General features: G+C 40.8%; 1 protein-coding gene across 1 annotated transcript in view; it reads left to right on the top strand.

Annotated features, from left to right (window-relative positions):
* The window catches only part of PTCHD1 (patched domain containing 1), a 60,655-nt gene extending 50,812 nt beyond the window's left edge, over positions 1-9,843 (top strand). Inside the window, exon 5 of the mRNA XM_059385164.1 lies at positions 852-9,843. Coding sequence (XP_059241147.1) covers positions 852-2,506 — 1,655 coding nt within the window. The 3' untranslated portion in view covers positions 2,507-9,843. The remainder of the gene's footprint in view (positions 1-851) is intronic.
* The last annotated feature ends 8,260 nt before the right edge of the window (positions 9,844-18,103 follow it).

Here is an 18,103-nt window from a genome sequence, read left to right as displayed (position 1 = left end):
AGAAGCCAGCAGGGTCAGCCCCTGCTTGATACGTCATCTACAAACAAGCAAAATTGGTCAAACAGGTCCCTGAAGACAAAACGCAAACTATACATCTACAAGCAGAAATTTAATTTTTATCAGTGGCAGGGAGAGATCATGTGAACCGTGTTGCAGTTTCTGTCTTTCCTATTCACTGAAACCCAGTGCTACTTATTGTGCTTCCCTCTGTGTCTCAGATTTCTTGTTCCCTGGACTGATACTTGGGGGTGGGGGAGGGGGGAAGAGGCTGTGATTTAGATTCCTGTCAAGACTCAAATTAAATACAGTGCCTCTTTCTCTTCCTAACGCCCTCCATTTGGCCAAACATAGATGAGATGATGAGACATTAACTCAGAACCCTCTGCCCACAGCCCTCCTCTGTGCTGACCTCCAGCCAGACTTATGGGGATGCCAAGCCAAGTGATGAGTGGCCAGGAGCTTTCTCTGGAGTGTTCCACCAAGCAAGGGAAACAAAAACTCTGCAAGCTGCCCCAACAGCCCTAACCTCTCACTGTATATAATCCCCAAGAGACAGATGCCAGTCTACTCGGTTTTCCATAGGCAAAATTCTAGCCCACATTCTTGAGCCAGAAGGGAGCAATGGAGATCTTAGCTCCTCGATCTTATCTTTCACTTGCCATTAACATTTAGGATTAACTAAAAGACAGGGCTCTCTTCCACGGAAGAAATTCTTGGCATTCACAATCTGTCACCACCAAGGCTGGTTGTACTCCCCTTGACCCGGTAGTTGCCCGTGACCAAGTCGGTTCCTCTCTTGAAAGAGGTTAGTCTTTTCAACTTTTTGATCTGGTCTTTTTCTGCCCCCTCAGGTCATGGATTGTATGGGACTTTTGAAATGTTATCCTCCTGGAGGAAAACTAGAGAAGACCAACATGTTAAAGAGAGAACTGCAGCAGTCTATGCAGACTCCATGCTCTCCTTTTCTCTCACCACTGCCATGTACCTGGTCACCTTTGGCATAGGGGCCAGCCCTTTCACGAACATTGAGGCAGCCAGGATTTTCTGCTGCAATTCCTGTATTGCAATCTTCTTCAACTACCTCTATGTACTCTCGTTTTATGGTTCCAGCCTGGTATTCACTGGCTACATAGAAAACAATTACCAGCATAGTATCTTCTGTAGGAAAGTCCCAAAGCCCGAGGCATTGCAGGAGAAGCCGGCATGGTACAGGTTTCTCCTGACAGCCAGATTCAGTGAGGACACAACCGACGGCGAGGAAGCGAACACTTACGAGAGTCACCTATTGGTATGTTTCCTCAAACGCTATTACTGTGACTGGATAACCAACACCTATGTCAAGCCTTTTGTAGTTCTCTTTTACCTTATTTATATTTCCTTTGCCTTAATGGGCTATCTGCAGGTCAGTGAAGGGTCAGACCTTAGTAACATCGTAGCAACTGCGACGCAAACCATTGAGTACACTACTGCCCAGCAAAAGTACTTTAGTAACTACAGTCCGGTGATTGGGTTTTACATATACGAGTCCATAGAATACTGGAACACTAGTGTCCAAGAAGATGTGCTAGAATACACCAAGGGGTTCGTGCGGATATCCTGGTTTGAGAGCTATTTAAATTACCTTCGGAAACTCAATGTGTCCACTGGTTTGCCTAAGAAAAACTTCACAGACATGTTGAGGAATTCCTTCCTGAAAGCTCCCCAATTTTCACATTTTCAAGAGGACATCATCTTCTCTAAAAAGTACAATGATGAGGTTGATGTAGTGGCCTCCAGAATGTTTCTGGTGGCCAAGACCATGGAAACTAACAGAGAAGAACTCTATGATCTCCTGGAGACCCTCAGGAGACTTTCTGTCACCTCTAAGGTGAAGTTCATTGTCTTCAACCCGTCCTTCGTGTATATGGATAGATATGCCTCCTCTCTGGGAGCCCCCCTGCACAACTCCTGCATCAGTGCTTTGTTCCTGCTCTTCTTCTCGGCATTCCTGGTGGCAGACTCTCTGATTAATGTCTGGCTCACTCTAACGGTTGTGTCCGTGGAGTTTGGAGTTATAGGTTTCATGACCTTATGGAAAGTAGAACTGGACTGCATTTCTGTGCTATGCTTAATTTATGGAATTAACTACACAATTGACAATTGTGCTCCACTGTTATCCACCTTTGTTCTGGGCAAGGATTTCACAAGAACTAAATGGGTAAAGAATGCCCTGGAAGTGCACGGGGTAGCGATTTTACAGAGCTACCTCTGCTATATCGTTGGTCTGATTCCTCTCGCAGCTGTGCCTTCAAATCTGACCTGTACACTGTTCAGGTGCTTGTTTTTAATAGCATTTGTCACCTTCTTTCACTGCTTTGCCATTTTACCTGTGATACTGACTTTCCTGCCACCCTCTAAGAAAAAAAGGAAAGAGAAGAAAAATCCTGAAAACCGGGAGGAAATCGAATGTGTGGAAATGGTGGATATTGACAGTACCCGAGTGGTTGACCAAATTACAACAGTGTGATAGAGTCTGCTTGTTTTATTTTCACCCTAGGTCTTATCGAGAGCAAAGAGATTATGTTAATGAAACAAATTCAAAGTTGTTCTTTCTTTTTTAAGAAACAGACATTGCCAAAGTAAAGGACAAGGGGGGAAATGGGCATTGCATATTTTCAGTCTTTTAAACAAAAGGACTGCTACCAGAAAGAATTTACACACACATACACACACAGACACATCTCTTAAACTAAGATCAAATAGAAGAAAGCTTATTAGCAAGCAGAATCCTATTTTATTCACACTGCAGATGTTGCTGGTATTGTGACAAAAACCTACTGATTGAAAGGTCAGCTGCCAAAGCAGAAATAGCTTTAAGCATTGTTCAAACAATAAAGCTTCCAGAACTTCTGCAGAGCAGTAGCTCCGGGCAGAGTCTGTGGTTTGAGGTCTTAGCTGTCTCATCTAGCTCCCCAGCACCCCAAGGAGATGCTTTCAAAAGTTCTAGCCAGCAAAAGCAAGCCACAACCTTGGAAGTGACCCATGGTAGAGTGGCCATCACCCATGGAATGAAATTGAGTGATTCCCAAATTCGCCCAGGTGAGGCAGTTTTGTTGTGCAGAATGAAGAAATCATAGCCCCCCATCAGCATACTTTGACCATGTGTATGATTTGGTGAATACACCTTTAAACCAATGACAGCTCCAGCACTGCAGAGTTGGAGCGATTCTATTTTGGAATATCTTGTTGCTTGTCACCAAATGGATCTGCTTTATTAGTTACAGCTCTTGGCAGGAGGCTCCGGGTACCCAAAGCTGCAGAGCCAATCCCAAATACCTGGCAGGATGAAGGAAAAGCAGGTGTCTACTTGAACCCAGAGGCAGTGTCTCCATTTTAACAAAAAATATGGCCAACTGGTACAGCTGTTTGTGGTCTGATCCTACATGCAGTGTTTGCGTGGCTGCCCAGAAGCAACATCTGCCTGTGCATAGCTGAGGAAGGAGAAATGAACACTGACATGGTCATCTGCCATAACATTTCAAGTCATGGCTGCTCAGAGACACAGAGGAGAAAAGGAAGTTCTTTGGTGAGTTCTAAGTCCTGAAACTGAGAAGCTTCATAGAAGTGCAGGCAGGGAGATGAAGGACTGAAGGGGAGACAGATGGAAATGACTGGAAGACGTAATCACCAATACATGTTTATCAGTGATGGTGGTCAAACATTTCTGCTAAGCTGGCTGCACTTTCATCATCCTGGTGCCCCCCCCCCCCCCCCCCCATACCTTTGCTGGTGCCCGTCCAATGCACTGCACGGCCCTTCTGTACATTAACGAGCCTAGATGTTTATACTGTTGGTCACAGTATTTACAGGCTCTAAACAGAAACAACTTTGACTGGAAGAGGCTGTGTATGTTGCCCCAGACCTCTGCATTTCTTTATGTCTATAAAAATGACGCTATTTCCTGGTCACATTTGAGGCAAATGTCTACAGTATTTTTCCCTTTTAGAGATGTAGCTTATTTAGACATCTATAGTGGGAAGTGTTTCCCAAAAGCACCTTTGCTCTCTGTACTGTGCAACTTCCCCATCCTCCGCACAGAAGGAAACTGAGACCTAGGAGAGTAAAGCGACTCAGCCAGGGTCACACCACTAGAGGGTTTCCATCATTTTAGCATGCCTAAGACAGGGCAAGCCACTTTAAGATTTTCCCTTAAGAGGGCTATTACTCCCTTCAAAGTACATTTCCAAGGAAAAGAACATAGGACTTTATTGGCCACATGGCAGATATATATATATATATTTTTTAATGTCTGGGTAATGTTTGGGATTTTGGTTTGCCATTGTCTTTCCAAACAGCAAAAATGCCCAAATGATTCCAGTGTAAATGCACCAAGTGCAAACCTGTGCTTTCTATTTCCTGTACTGTCGTTCACTCAGTTCTCAATACGTAGCTAGTGAGTTACACATTTGTTCAGTCTCTCCTGCAGACACACTAAGCGATCATACCAACGTGTTATGCACTCAACTAGAAGATAATGAGCTTTAATCTGAGGACAAGTATGGTCCTCGACAAAGGGCAAGTTCACATAATAGATCTGCGATCAATTCTCTCTCCAAGGGGCCTGCAACTAGGCTATTATTTATAAAACACAGCTGAAGAGGGGATTGGTTTTATTCTTAAATCATATGTTGCTAAATCATTTTCTGAGCAGTGTGTTCTAAATCAGCCATTGATTTAGTGTCGGCCACATGGAGCACCTCGGGTTAAAGCGACTCCACAAACACTGATACAATACACACACCAATTAAATGGATTTTGCTGAGAATTTAATCATTCAATTTGATCAACCAGAATGACTTGCTGTGGAACTTTGTTTTATGACAGATAGTAGTTTCCCAACTTGATTGAGTCTCTGTATACCTTGGAATACTGTATTTTTAGACGAAGGGCATTTTCAACCTTGTCGACTTCCCTTTTCAGCACTTGAAATCAAGGCTTATGGAATTCTGACTATGGAATGATTTTTTTTTTTTTTACTAGGGGACTCTGCATGCCAAGATTTATTGTTTATTGTTAGATCATTATTATTTAATCATTAATTATTATTTACTCGTTAATGATTACTGCTCTGACAGCATTGGGTTAACCCCATCATGGAGAAGACACTTGAGAAGCAACTCCAAATCACATCCCCGTAAAATTTAAGTCTTTATCTTTACTTCATCAAGTTTTTCTTTTTCAATTGCTATAAAGAGGGAAGGAACAAGCCTAGCAAACACTTGCAAAAGTTTTAGTTTCAATTAATTCCAACCAAGACATTAATGTTCACTTTACCAAAGAAACTTATTGGTTGGTTTTGAGTTGGTGTTTGTTTACCAAAGAAAATATTCCATTCATCAAAAACATTTCTCCTGGTCAACTAAAAAACTGTGATACTTGGGTGTTCTTGACCAGTCATAATGAAGAAAAGGAAAGGGTCAGGGTGATATTCTTTCATTGAATAGAGCTCTGCAGAATATGTAAATTTACAAGAAGCTTGGGGTTTGCAACAAAGAAAATGATACTGAAACATGGCATTATTGTTTAACCCCATACCAATGGTCCAACAAATACCACGAGGGCTCCTTGTGCTAAAAGAAGGCCATTTTCTCCACAGAAAAAAAAAAAATAAGACAAAAACCCTCATGAAACTCCCTCTTTATTGTTCCAGCTCCTAAGTTTTGGTTTGGTTTGGTTTGGTTTTGGAGTTTTGGATTTTGTTCTGCATTGGTTTGGTTTGTAGTGTTTGTGTTTCCTTGTTTTGCTCCCGTCTTTCCTACCATTTTCACCCCCTCAATCTTCACTCAGAAGAGAGATAATCAAATGCCATCCTCCATGGCTATGGTTATTTATGCAAAATGCTGCTCTAAATGAGGCCCTTAATAACCCTGTTATTTTAACTAACCACCACCCAATTGTTCTAAGTGGCACTCCGGGACCCCAGTACCACTCTCCTCCAGCCCCAGCAGTGGAGCGTGGCTGTGTCTATCTCAAGAACAGGTGGGTTGGATAGCCACACTGGGGGTGTGGCAGAGGCAGAGCCTCTTGAACACAAATGATATCCTCCTCATAATGGCTTTATTCCTTTGGATCCTATTAAAGTAACCCTGCAGCTTATAATAGTGTTTGAACTCTGTGAATCTGTTTTCTCATCTGTAAAATGGGGATAATAACAGGAACTGTCTCTAAATTCAGCAGATATATACTGAGTGCTAATACCACCCAGATACTATTCTAGAGACTGGGGATAGAGCAGTGAACAGATAAAGTAAACCTGCCCTCAGAGAGTCTACATTTGATTTACTGTGAGGGTCAAGGGAGATGATGTTGAGAAAGTGCTCATGGCAAGGACTGGTGTAGAGAAGAAACTCAAGACATTATTTATAATTTCTCTATCCCATACAGTAGCACTAGGGTTCATGATGTAAATAAAGCTCAGAGAAGTAAATTTTTGCAGATTGGGGCACAGAATTAGGGCTATATGAAGATGCAATTAGTTCTCCTGGTCATTTCAGGACATTCAAAATTTGGCTGGATCACCATTCGGTGGGGCAACTGTCAAGAGGGCACAAGCTCTGGATGTTGGGGTTGGATTGTAATCCTTTAAAAAAATGGGATATAGGCACTTGGGGATGAGAGTCGGGAGGGAAGGCCACTTGCTATTTAATTACTATGCCTGACTTGAAGATATTTGAACACTCCTGCTGGGAAATTTGCTTTTAAGTTTGTTCTCCACAAAAAGCACCGGGTAGCTGAAGAAAAATTTCCCACTTTTTAAAAGCATGGTAAAGCTGTGACATGGAGAAAAATATTAAATTAGTATTAGTGGATTCTCTGGCAAAGACCTGAGGATGGCTGCAGCCAGCACATGGCAGAGTTCCTCCCCGTGGTGGTTACAACTGTTGATTTCTGTTTCCTGCCAGTCCACGAGCTAGCAAATAGGAAAGTGAATGAGCTAGAATCCGTTCACCTGAATAGGCAGTGTCAGGATGTCTTCCCCAGTCTTGCCCCTCCCCTGCCCCCCTTCTGCCCAGGTGATCTGTTTGAAGTCCTCTTTGCTATATACAAGGGTACCATGCAAGGAAGAGGAAGTGAGGCAACCAGAGAGCTATGGCCTCTGTGCAGATTTTCAAGTTAGATTAAAATTAGCACCACAAGCAATCAGAAGAGCTTACTGGGTAGGAAAAGAGGGCTTTATCTCAAAGTACAATAAAAGCAATGTATACCAAGGAGGCAGCCCACAGAGGAACCTTGGTGGAAGGAATGCTGTTGCTGTGGAATGTGCCAGCCTCTTCTCCCTCCAGAATGTTGACACCAGTTGAATCTTTGGATAGAATTACACTTACTCCCTCTTTTTTCACCTGAGAAAACCGAAACCCAGAGAAGTGAAATGACGTGCACAGAGCTAGTTAGAAGCAGATACAGGACTATAATTCAAGTTTCCTAGCCTCAGTCCTTTTTCCATTCTGCCACTTTACTGCCAAATTCTATGTATCTAAATTATGGGGTCTTAACCTGGGGGCCATGAATGAGTTGGTGGGAGGGCAGGACTCTGAACTCCCTAAAATTAAATTATATGCAAAAATGTGTGTATATGTTTAATATGTGCATTTTCTTAAAAGGAGAGTTCATAGTTGTCATCAGATTCTAAAAGATGTCCGTGACCCAAAAAGGGTGAAGAACCACTGTCCTAAATTAATAAAGACCTCAATGGGAGTGTGATTCTGGTGTCCTCATTTTGGCTAATGGGCAATCAAGAGTTCCTCAACCACTTTTTCTCCAAGAAGCCAAAACTACTTCAAATATTGGTACCTTCATGCCCATCCAAGTGCCTACTTCCATTCATTTATTCTTCATTCATTCATCTGTTTATTTATTTTGCATATTTATGTTCCAGCAGCAGCTAAACGTACTCTCCAGGGAAGAACTGGGGAAAGGACCCTTCTGCCTGTGCTCTTCTTGACAGAAAGAATACCAGGTTGCTACTACATTCTCACTATTGCAACAACGTATATGTAGCCTCAAAATTACAGTAAGCACAGCCCACATGCATACATATACAGAGGGGGCATCCAACGAAACCACCATATGAAAGTAGGTCCTGTCAACGAACCAGGGTCAGAAGAACCTACTTCCAAGTTATATAGGTACCAGCTGTGGGGCAGCAATATACCACATACTTAGAAGGGCTGCTCCCAGGCAATTCTGAGATGTCTACACGAGGCATGCATGCACACACTTGGAGCAGCTGCCTCACCAACAAACAGGGAGAGCATGTGTCTCATTCATCATGATTATCTGTAGCAGGCCAATAGGAAATCATGGCCATGGACATATGGTTACATTTAAGGACAGGTGTGTCTTGGACACAGATAGGCAAATAGAAGCCCAGTTTTCTTGACTCCTAGCCATAAGCTAGATATAGTGCACATTGATGGAGGAAGCTGGAAAAGAAATGACTCTATTTGTACCTGTTGGTTGTGCTTTCTCTGGTATAACTTTGGGCACAGTGGAACATACCTGGGTTGTCCTAATGGCATTGCTTGGGGAATCACCACTTGGTCTTCCCTGAAGCACAAAGAAGGCAGCCAAACAGTCCATTTATATGACACCCTGCCCAGCCATGACAAGGGAAGCCTTCTAGGAAGATGGAAGAATATTCATTCCACTTTGTAGCATCTGATGTGAAGTTAGAAAACTTCATTCATTGAGACATCTAAAGTGCTTTGTTTACTTTCTACAAAATGGCAACGACTCAGCCCATTTCCATTTCCCATCCCAGTTCATCATTGGGAAACCAGGATTCTCTTTGGCCAAACAATGTACTTAATTTCCAGGGTGAGCCTTCAACATGTTTAACTCGGAATTTCAGATCTTTATTCTTTAACATCCTGCCAAAATTGACTTTGCATCCTATCCAGAATCACCAAGTCAGATCCCATGATGCCTCCTAGGGCCATGGATAACTACTCAAAACTGATAATCACCTGTTAGGTCTGCTTCGTACACACACACAGGCACACACACACACACAGAGTATGTGTACACTCAACACACCCATAACACATGTACAACATAAACACATATACATTCATGCACACACATAACGCATGCACACTGCCTTTTACAACATACCTGACACATCTTAAGATACATTAAAATGCTTTAGCAGCTCCAGCCCTGTGGTTCTGTGGGGCTTGGCAAGCCAAGGTCTTCAGCTATCTGCAGGAAACCATAAAAAAAATTATCTTCCCATTCTCGTTGTTTCCTGTGCATGAGTATGTTTGAGACCAGCCATACAGTACACTTAAAAAAAGAAATCCAGGGAAGTGAATGTTTCTTGGAATTTACAAATTACAGTTCTATAGCAGGAAACTGCTGATGGAATTCCCTAAGTCATAGGTGAGAACAGCAGAGACCCCAAACCACAGAGATTACTCCCAATGTCTAGAATTGTGGAAATATATCTAAAATTTTTCTTTGTGATCAAGACAAGGGGAAAAGGACTTGGGAGGAAAGAGGAAGGACACACCAGGTGGTCTCCCCATCTTAGAAATTCCCAAACTTAAGAAGGACTAGGAATTTTACATTTATCCCTACCATTAGTTTGATAGGAAAGCCAGTACCTTTCATCCACTTCAAGGAAAGAAGGTGCCATCCAGGGAAACCTGGTAGTAGGAAACTTCAGTTTGGGAGAAAAGTCACCAAAGTAACAAAACTATCCAAGACTTACATTGCACACATGCACACACTTGGGAAGCGGACATTAAGAAGAGCTGGGGAGCAGAACCCTAGCAGAGTTCCTAAAATTTAGACAGAATGTAGAAGGAAAAAAGTAGTGATTGGGAAGATGAAACATATCAAATTTGTACAGAAGGACTGAGAATATAAGCTGCAAATCATGGAGTTGTTCAGGAATCTCTGTAAGATAAAAATATGGAGCCTGAATCTGTACTTTTTGAATAAAGTCAAAGGACTCCACATTTTCTTTTGCATTCACAGCCCATAATTTCTCTTTAGTAACTTGGTAAGGACACATTCAGGTTCTATTTCTATTGTCTATGATCCTATGTTCAATCACCCACTCCTGCTTGTGTATTCACACTCCAGCTTAGAGCCTGTGAGCAGAATTATTGAATGCTAGGCCCAAACAAGGAAAGTTACAGCTTTGGTTTAATAGCTCCTTGGTCAAATCTCTCTCACTTCTCTGAATGTGCAAATGTTTCAAAGCTGTAAAAACTTATGTCTAGACACCCAATGCATTTAACTTTTTTAACATCAAAGATATCCCCTCCCAATAATTATTAACAATGACATAGTCATAACAGTTAAATTTCCTTTAGTCCAATTTTAGTGAGTGACAACAAGGAAGTGAGTCCCTATAAAATATCTAGTGATGTTAGAAAAGATCCTCACTTTAGATATAAAATAGTTTAAGTAGCAAAATGTGGTCCTTCTCTTATTGTCATCACTGATAAAAGAAGTTCCTGAAATTGCGTATTATTTTGTACAGTTTTGAGCTAAATCACAATGAACTTTTAAGTTGTATCCATGGTGATTAGGCATAAGATCACATCTTGTCAGATTAATCACTAATACAGCATTTGGTAATCTGATCTTTTTCTCCAAAAGCAAGCCCCCAGCATTATGTTATGTTTCCCAGTTTTCTAGCTGTGTTTCTTCATATAGAGCAAGTAGGTGATTTGGGAAGTAATAACCTGTTTTTAAAAAGATGTTATTTATTTGAGACAGAGAGTGAGAGAGAATACAAGAGTAGGGTTAGGGGCACAGGGAGAAGCAGACTCGCCACTGAGCAGGGATCCCAATGCTGGGCTCTATCCCAGGACTCTGAGACCATGAGCTGAGCTGAAGGCAGCAGCTTAACCAACTGAGCCATCTAGGTGCCCCTCGTAACCTGTTTTTAAACTAAGAAAGAATATCCAAATCCTAGAGTACACAATCAGTTCAGGTTGGTCCGTTTTGAGAGAGATCAGCATCAAAACCTACTGGGAAAAATAGCACAGTGGCATCCCCACCTTGACAAAACATGGGTCACACCACCTCTGATCCATGACAGGCACACCCGCTTGGGTGGAATCAATTGAAAAATTGATAGAAAAATTTCCCACAAAGAGTTAAAACACTTGTCTAATAAGAAACATTAATAAACTGTACTTTTTACTTAAAGTCAAGATATTCTAAAGATGTTTAAGGAAAGTCAATGTAACAAGTGACCAGCTCTTCCTGGAAAAAAAAATGATATCCTCTATTTTGTACAACTTGAGTCTCTCTGACACCTAAAATGTGTATTTACATCATCCCACAGCTATACAAAAACAAAATCAGCAGGGAAAACTGTCCCACTGATGATTGGCAATCCCACAGCTCCTCTCCATCTGACCAGCTTTCACCAGAGGGCAATATTTCAGGCTTACACATGGAAAGCATAGACTGCCAAAGGCCCTAAGCTACTTAGCATATTAAACCTTGAAAAAGGCTCATGCCAAATCACTGGAGTTCTTAGTTGACTGTCCTTTCATATTAAACTCCCAACTGCCAATGAAGCATCTTGTTTCTAATCTTGATCTCCAATTCCAAGTGTAAAGAAGATTTCATATTTATTGCTTTCACTTTTTCATACGTGTTTTTAATTCTCTGATAGACACACACCAAAGAATGAAATGGCAATGAGCCAGGGGAATATTTTCACTTTTGCTTTTTTCCTTTTCTTTCTTTTTTAGATCCTGATTATTTCAATACTCTTTGATAGCAACTAGTATGTGTTCTTTCTTGTTTTATCATTTTTTTTCAAATGAACAGTCAAAACATTTATATAACTTAATGTCTTACAGATAAAGGAGATAAAGATTTGTTTTTTTGGTTTGTTTAGCCAGCAGATATCTTTTTATACAACTTTGCATATTGGTTTAAAGGTCACATGTTACACCTCTGTCTCTAGAGAAAGAAAAGTCCATTTCCTGGTCTTAGTTTAATATATGATCATAAACAGGACACAAAACTCATAGCAGGAAGCATTCTATATACCTACATGCCTGAGCTTAAAGGATGTCAGTAGAGGCCTAAGAAAATATGTTCAGCCTTTCCCTTCTGAAGTATTCTGGTCTACTACAGGCATTTGGGGTTGAGGAGAGAGGAAATGCTGTATGTAATAGTTGTACATCAACACTGGTGCATAGAGGGATGAGAAAAGCCTGAGACAGGGGTAACAAGCAGTATATATGAACGGGGTGTCAAATCAATTGTTGGCGGGAGTAGCAAGTGGGTTTTCATTTTTTAGTTTATTTCACAGGGCTAACTAAATGGATCCATGGTTATCACTATGACAAAGTCTGAATCCAAAATTACATGTCACAGGTACCAAATTATGCTATTGACTTCCTAATGTAAAGAATTGGAATGGTTTCAGATTTTATCTCAATAGTTCTGAGCTGGGAATAGCAAAGAAGTTGCACTTTATACTCCTGTCTGTTAAAATCCTTATTTAGCCCATTTCCATGGAAACTGAAATCAGATCTCTCTCTCTCTCTCTCTCCCTCTCTCGCTCACATACACACACACACACACACAGAGAGAGAGAGAGAGAGAGAGAGAGAGAGAGAGAGAGAGAGAAACCTGTATATAGTTTGGTGTGTGCACACATGTGTCTGTGTCTGTGTGTGTGTGCGCCCATGTAAGCATCCACAGGAGAATTTCTGTGGGGATACTCTCTCATCCGTGGTAACTTTTCCATAAATGGAAGAAATGCCAGCAGTGGAAGAAAGGCCAGACTGACTTCCTTTTTCAGAAGCCAATCTGTAATGTAGATAAAAATCCCAGGTCAGAAAAATAAGCATATCACACCCAAGCCTTTCTTACCAATTCCGTGGAGAATTCCATTTTGTAACTGCATGTTCATTTAATTTAGTTAACTAACTCGGGAATATTTTATGGTAGAAAGTCATCCGCAGGAACTAAATTTAATCCCTTGGACTTTTGCCCACTTTGCTTTACTCTCAAGCATTTGACATTTCCCTAAATAGCCCAGAAAAATAAGGGCCAAGGGAAAAGAGAAAATGAATGGGTTCATTTTAATATTTCAACATATACTTGGTTAAGTTTCCAATCTTATGGCAAAATAATATGCACATGTTCCAGATTTATAGAGATATTTAGTCTATTATTCCATTATTGTCCACAACTGCCTTGAAGATAGATCAGCATTCAAATTACTACCTATTAAAGGGCACTGCTAAAACCTATAGTAAGCTTTGAAAAAGAATGAATACTGCCCATCTCCATATTTCTTGAATGATGTCATCAGGCAACTTCCTTCCTTCTATACACGGACAGTTTTTGATAGGGGGAAATACTTTACTTTCTATTTCTGTTCCTTTTTTCCACAAGAAAAGATAAGAAAAGATAAAATGGGATTTCTTTTAAAAGAATTTCATTTTAGAATGAATAGTAGATGATGATTTTGGATCTTAAATTAGATTCTCTTACCATACTCTTCAGCAATGTTGGTGAGTTTTGCAACTCATGAAGTATTTAGCTTTTGCTAGAATCCAAAACAGAATAACGAGATATACATTTCAGCTGGCAAAGATCAACAGGGCAACAGGACAAAACTCATGTTTGATCTTAAACATGAGATTTTTGTTTTAAACATCGCTACAACATATTCTCATTTGTGCTTCATACTTGGATGGGTAGGCTTACAAGGGTACAGTCTGTATTCAACACCTGGGGAAGGGCAATAATTTTACTTGATAAAATGGAAAAGTCACTTCTTAGCATAAAAAAATAAGGACGAAGAGTAAGGGGTGGAAAAAACAAAATTCCTTTTATTTAAATAAAATTTGCCAACATTTAGTACATCATTATTTTCAGGTGTGGAGTTCAACAGTTCATCAGTTGCATACAACACTCAGTGCTCACCATATCATGTGCTCTCCTTAATACCCATCATCCAATTACTCAGCCCCCACCTAGTTCCCCCTCCAGCAACCTTCAGTTTGTTTCCTATAGTTAAGTGACTCTCATGGTTTGTCTCCCTTCTAATGACATCCCATTCAGTTTTCCCTCCCTTCCCTTATGATCCTCTGCACCGTTTCTTTTAGTCCACATATGAGTGAAACCATATGATAATTGTCTTTCTCTGATTGACTTATTTTACTTAGCACAGTACCTTCCAGTTCCATCCAGACTGATGTATTCCTCCTTTCTGATAGCTGAGTAATATTCCATAATACATATATACCATATCTTCTTTATCCATTCATCTATTAATGGACATCTCAGCTCTTTCCACAGTTTGGCTACTGTGGACAATGCTGCTATAAACATTGGGGTGCAGGTGGTCCTTTAGATCATAACATTTCTATCTCTGGGGTGAATACCTACTAATGCAATTGCTGGGTGGTAGGGTAGCACTATTTTTAACATCTTGAAGAACCTCCATACTGTTTTCCAGAGCGGCTGCACCAGCTTGCATTTCCACCAACAGGGTAAGAGGATCCCCTTTCTCTGCATCTTTGTCAACATCTGTTGATTCCTGACTTCCTAATTTTAGCCATTCTGACTGGTGTGAGGTGCTATCACATCATGATTTGTATTTCCCTGATGCCAAGTGATGTGGATCATTTCTTCATGTGTCTGTTCGCCATTTAGATGTCTTCTTCGGAGAAATGCTCTGTTCATGTCTTCTGCCCATTTCTTGATTGGATTATTTGAGTTTTGGCTGCTGAATTTGAGAAGTTCTTTATAGATCTTGGATATTAGTCCTTTATCTGAGAAGTCATGTGCAAGTATCTTCTCCCATTCCATAGGTTGCCTTTTAGTTTTGTTGACTATGTCCTTCACTGTGCAGAAGTTTTTATCTTGATGAGGTCCCAACAGTACATTTTTGCCCTTGCTTCCCTTGCCTTTGGAGACATGTCTAGCAAGAAGTTGCTGCAGCCGAGGTCAGAGGTTGCTGCCTATGTTCTCCTCTAGGATTTTGATGAATTTCTCTCAGATGGAGGTCGTTCATCCATTTTGAGTTTATCTTTGTATATGGTGTAAGAGAATGGTCCAGTTTCATTCCTCTACATGCGGCTGTCCAATTCCCCCAGCACCATTTATTGAAGACACTGTCTTTGTTCCATTGGATATTCTTTCCTGCTTTGTTGAAGACTAGTTGCCCATAAACTTTAGGGTACATTTCTGGGTTTTCTATTCTGTTCCATTGATCAGTGTGCCTGTTTTTGTGCCATTACCATATTATCTTGATGATTACAGTTTTGTAATAGAAATTGAACTCCGGCATTGTGATACAACCAGTTTTGGTTTTCTTTTTCAACATTCCTCTGGATGTTCGGGGTCTTTTCTGGTTCCATACAAATTTTAGGGTTACTTATTCTAGCTCTGTGAAAAATGTCCATGGTACTTTGATATGGATTGCACTGAATGTGTAGATTGCTCTGGGTAGCACACACATTTTAACAATATTCATTCTTCTAATCCATGAGCATGGAATAATTTTCCATTTCTTTATGTCTTCCTCAATTTCTTTCATAAGCTTTCTGTAGTTTTCAGAGTACAGATCCTTTCCTTTTTGGTTGGGTTTATTCCTAGGTGTCTTATGGTTTTGGTTCAATTGCAAATGGGACTGACTCCTTAGTTTCTCTTTCTTCTGTATCATTTTTAGTGTATAGAAATGCAAGTGATTTCTGTGTGTTGATTTTATACCATGTTGCTAAATTCCTGTATGAGTTCTAGCAATTTTGGGGTGGAGTCTTTTGGTTTTCCAGAAAAAGTACCATGTCATCTGCAAAGAGTAGAGTTTCACTTCTTCTTTTTCATTTTGAATGTCCTTCATTTCTTTCTGTGGTCTAACTGCTGAGGCTAGGACTTCTAGAACTATGTTGAACAACAGTGGTAAGAGTGGGCATCTCTGTCATATTCCTTACCTTAGGGGAAAAGTTCTCAGTTTTCCCCATAGAGAAAGATATTCATTGTGGACTTTTCAAAACCAAAATTTCTTATCACAAAGGCATGGTTCAAGATGCCAGGCTTCTCCCTCTCAGGTGCAAGTGTTATTTTATCTTCCCAAGGGTATTACATCAAGATGACATTTCATCATCTACATGAAAATCCTCATTTCTTCAGGGAGCATCACTGGTTCACAAGAACATGAAAACAAAAAATTCCCTTGAGTCACAGGACTTAAGTCACCAAATCAAAAACATCATTTAGGAGAGGGAGCCCTAAAAATGTGTAATAAATACCCACCACAACAGCTTGAACAGGAATATAGATATTGAATCTGTAAGAATGTTGAGTCTCACGAACTTGAGACCATCAAACAAAAGATCCTATCCTGTCCGCACTTACATGAATTAAAAAATGTTGGGTTGTAAAGTGTGTACCTTTTTTCACTTCAATTGACCTTGTATTGTAGAAAGTGATTTTAAAAAACACCCCAAAACCCTAGAAGTAGTACTGAATGTTGTCAGGCCATGAAAACTGACATTCCATGGTTAAAAAGTAAATTTTAGAATCAGTGCTGTTGAGTAATTTTTATAAAAATACATACTGAGTCCCATGCTTAAACTTGAAATAACTATAGTTAAGGCATTCTGAGATTTGTATCCCTGCATGCCTTTTATGAATGTGAAAAAGAAAATCCTCTTCATCCCTTATACTTTTACTATTTTAGATGTTTCCAAAAATATGCCTAGACTTCAGACAGAGTGGCTCAGAAGCTCTCCAAACAAACTTTTTCAAGTGTAAGCATGCAGGGGTTCTTCAAAAGGGTGGCTGATACATATTCTTGATGATTTGTATCTTAAAAGTTATAGAAATAAGTACCAACAACTAAAGGACACAGTTACAAACTAAAATACTGTGACACATTGTGTGATGTCATACAATCAAACGCAATGTTTAGTAAACATACATTTTTTGTCATTTTGTATTTGTTTATACAGAATTAAAAATAAAGCACAGGACTAAAAACAAATATATATGTGTCCCTTTTGCATTACTCTTATAATGGTAAAGGGAAAACACAACAAGCACCACTACAAAATGTCTGACCCTCACACAGCATTAAAAGTAAAGTAGATGCCAAGCTGAACATTTATTAGTACGTGGGCTGCCAACCAAGAATCCTTCTATTCAGGTTTTAGAATTCAAGTGTTTTTTAGAATATGGCTCATGTCTTCCAGTTTGTTATTGGCATAAAAATGACAGTGATGGGGGGCTAGGTCAAGATGGCGGAGAAGTAGCAGGCTGAGGCTACATCAGGTGGTAGGAGATCAGCTAGATAGCTTATCTAAACATTGCAAACACCTACAAATCCAACAGGAGATTGAAGAGAAGAACAACAGCAATTCTAGAAACAGAAAATCAACCACTTTGTAAAAGGTAGTACTGGCAGAGAAGTGAATCCAAAGCAACGGGAAGATAGACCACAGGGGGAGGGGCCGGCTCCTGGCAAGCGGCAGAGCAATGGGAGCACAAAATCAGGACTTTTAAAAGTCTGTTCCACTGACGGACATCGCTCCAGAGGCTAAACCGGGGTGAAGCCCATACGGGGTCAGCGTGGCCTCAGGTCCCGCAGGGTCACAGAAGGATCGGAGGTGTCTGAGTGTCGCAGAGCTTACAGGTATTAGAGTGGGGAAGCCGGCTACAGACAGAGCTGAGGAGCAAGCTCTCAGCTTGGAGTTACCTTGAACTGGTCACAGGCTCGGTGAGCTCGGAGGGCGGCCGGAGGCCAGGGAGACGGGAGTAATTGAGCACTTTTCTCTGAGGGCGCACTGAGGAGTGGGGCCCCGAGCTCTCGGCTCCTCTAGGCTGGAGACTGGGAGGCCGCCATTTTCATTCCCATCCTCCGGAACTCTGCAGAAAGCGCTCAGGGAACAAAAGCTCCTAAAAGCGAACCTGAGCGGATTACTCAGCGCGGACCCTGGTAAGGGCACTGCAATTCCGCCTGGGGCAAAGACACTTGAGAATCACTACAACAAGGCCCCTCCCCCAGAAGATCAACAAGAAATCCAGCCAGGACCAAGTTCACCTACCAAGGAGTGCAGTTTCAATACCA

Source organism: Mustela nigripes, chromosome X (genome assembly GCF_022355385.1).
Source record: "Mustela nigripes isolate SB6536 chromosome X, MUSNIG.SB6536, whole genome shotgun sequence".
NCBI classification, from domain to species: Eukaryota; Metazoa; Chordata; class Mammalia; order Carnivora; family Mustelidae; genus Mustela; species Mustela nigripes.
The sequence above is the reverse complement of the archived record's forward strand: the minus strand, read 5'-3'. Positions and strand labels throughout refer to the sequence as shown.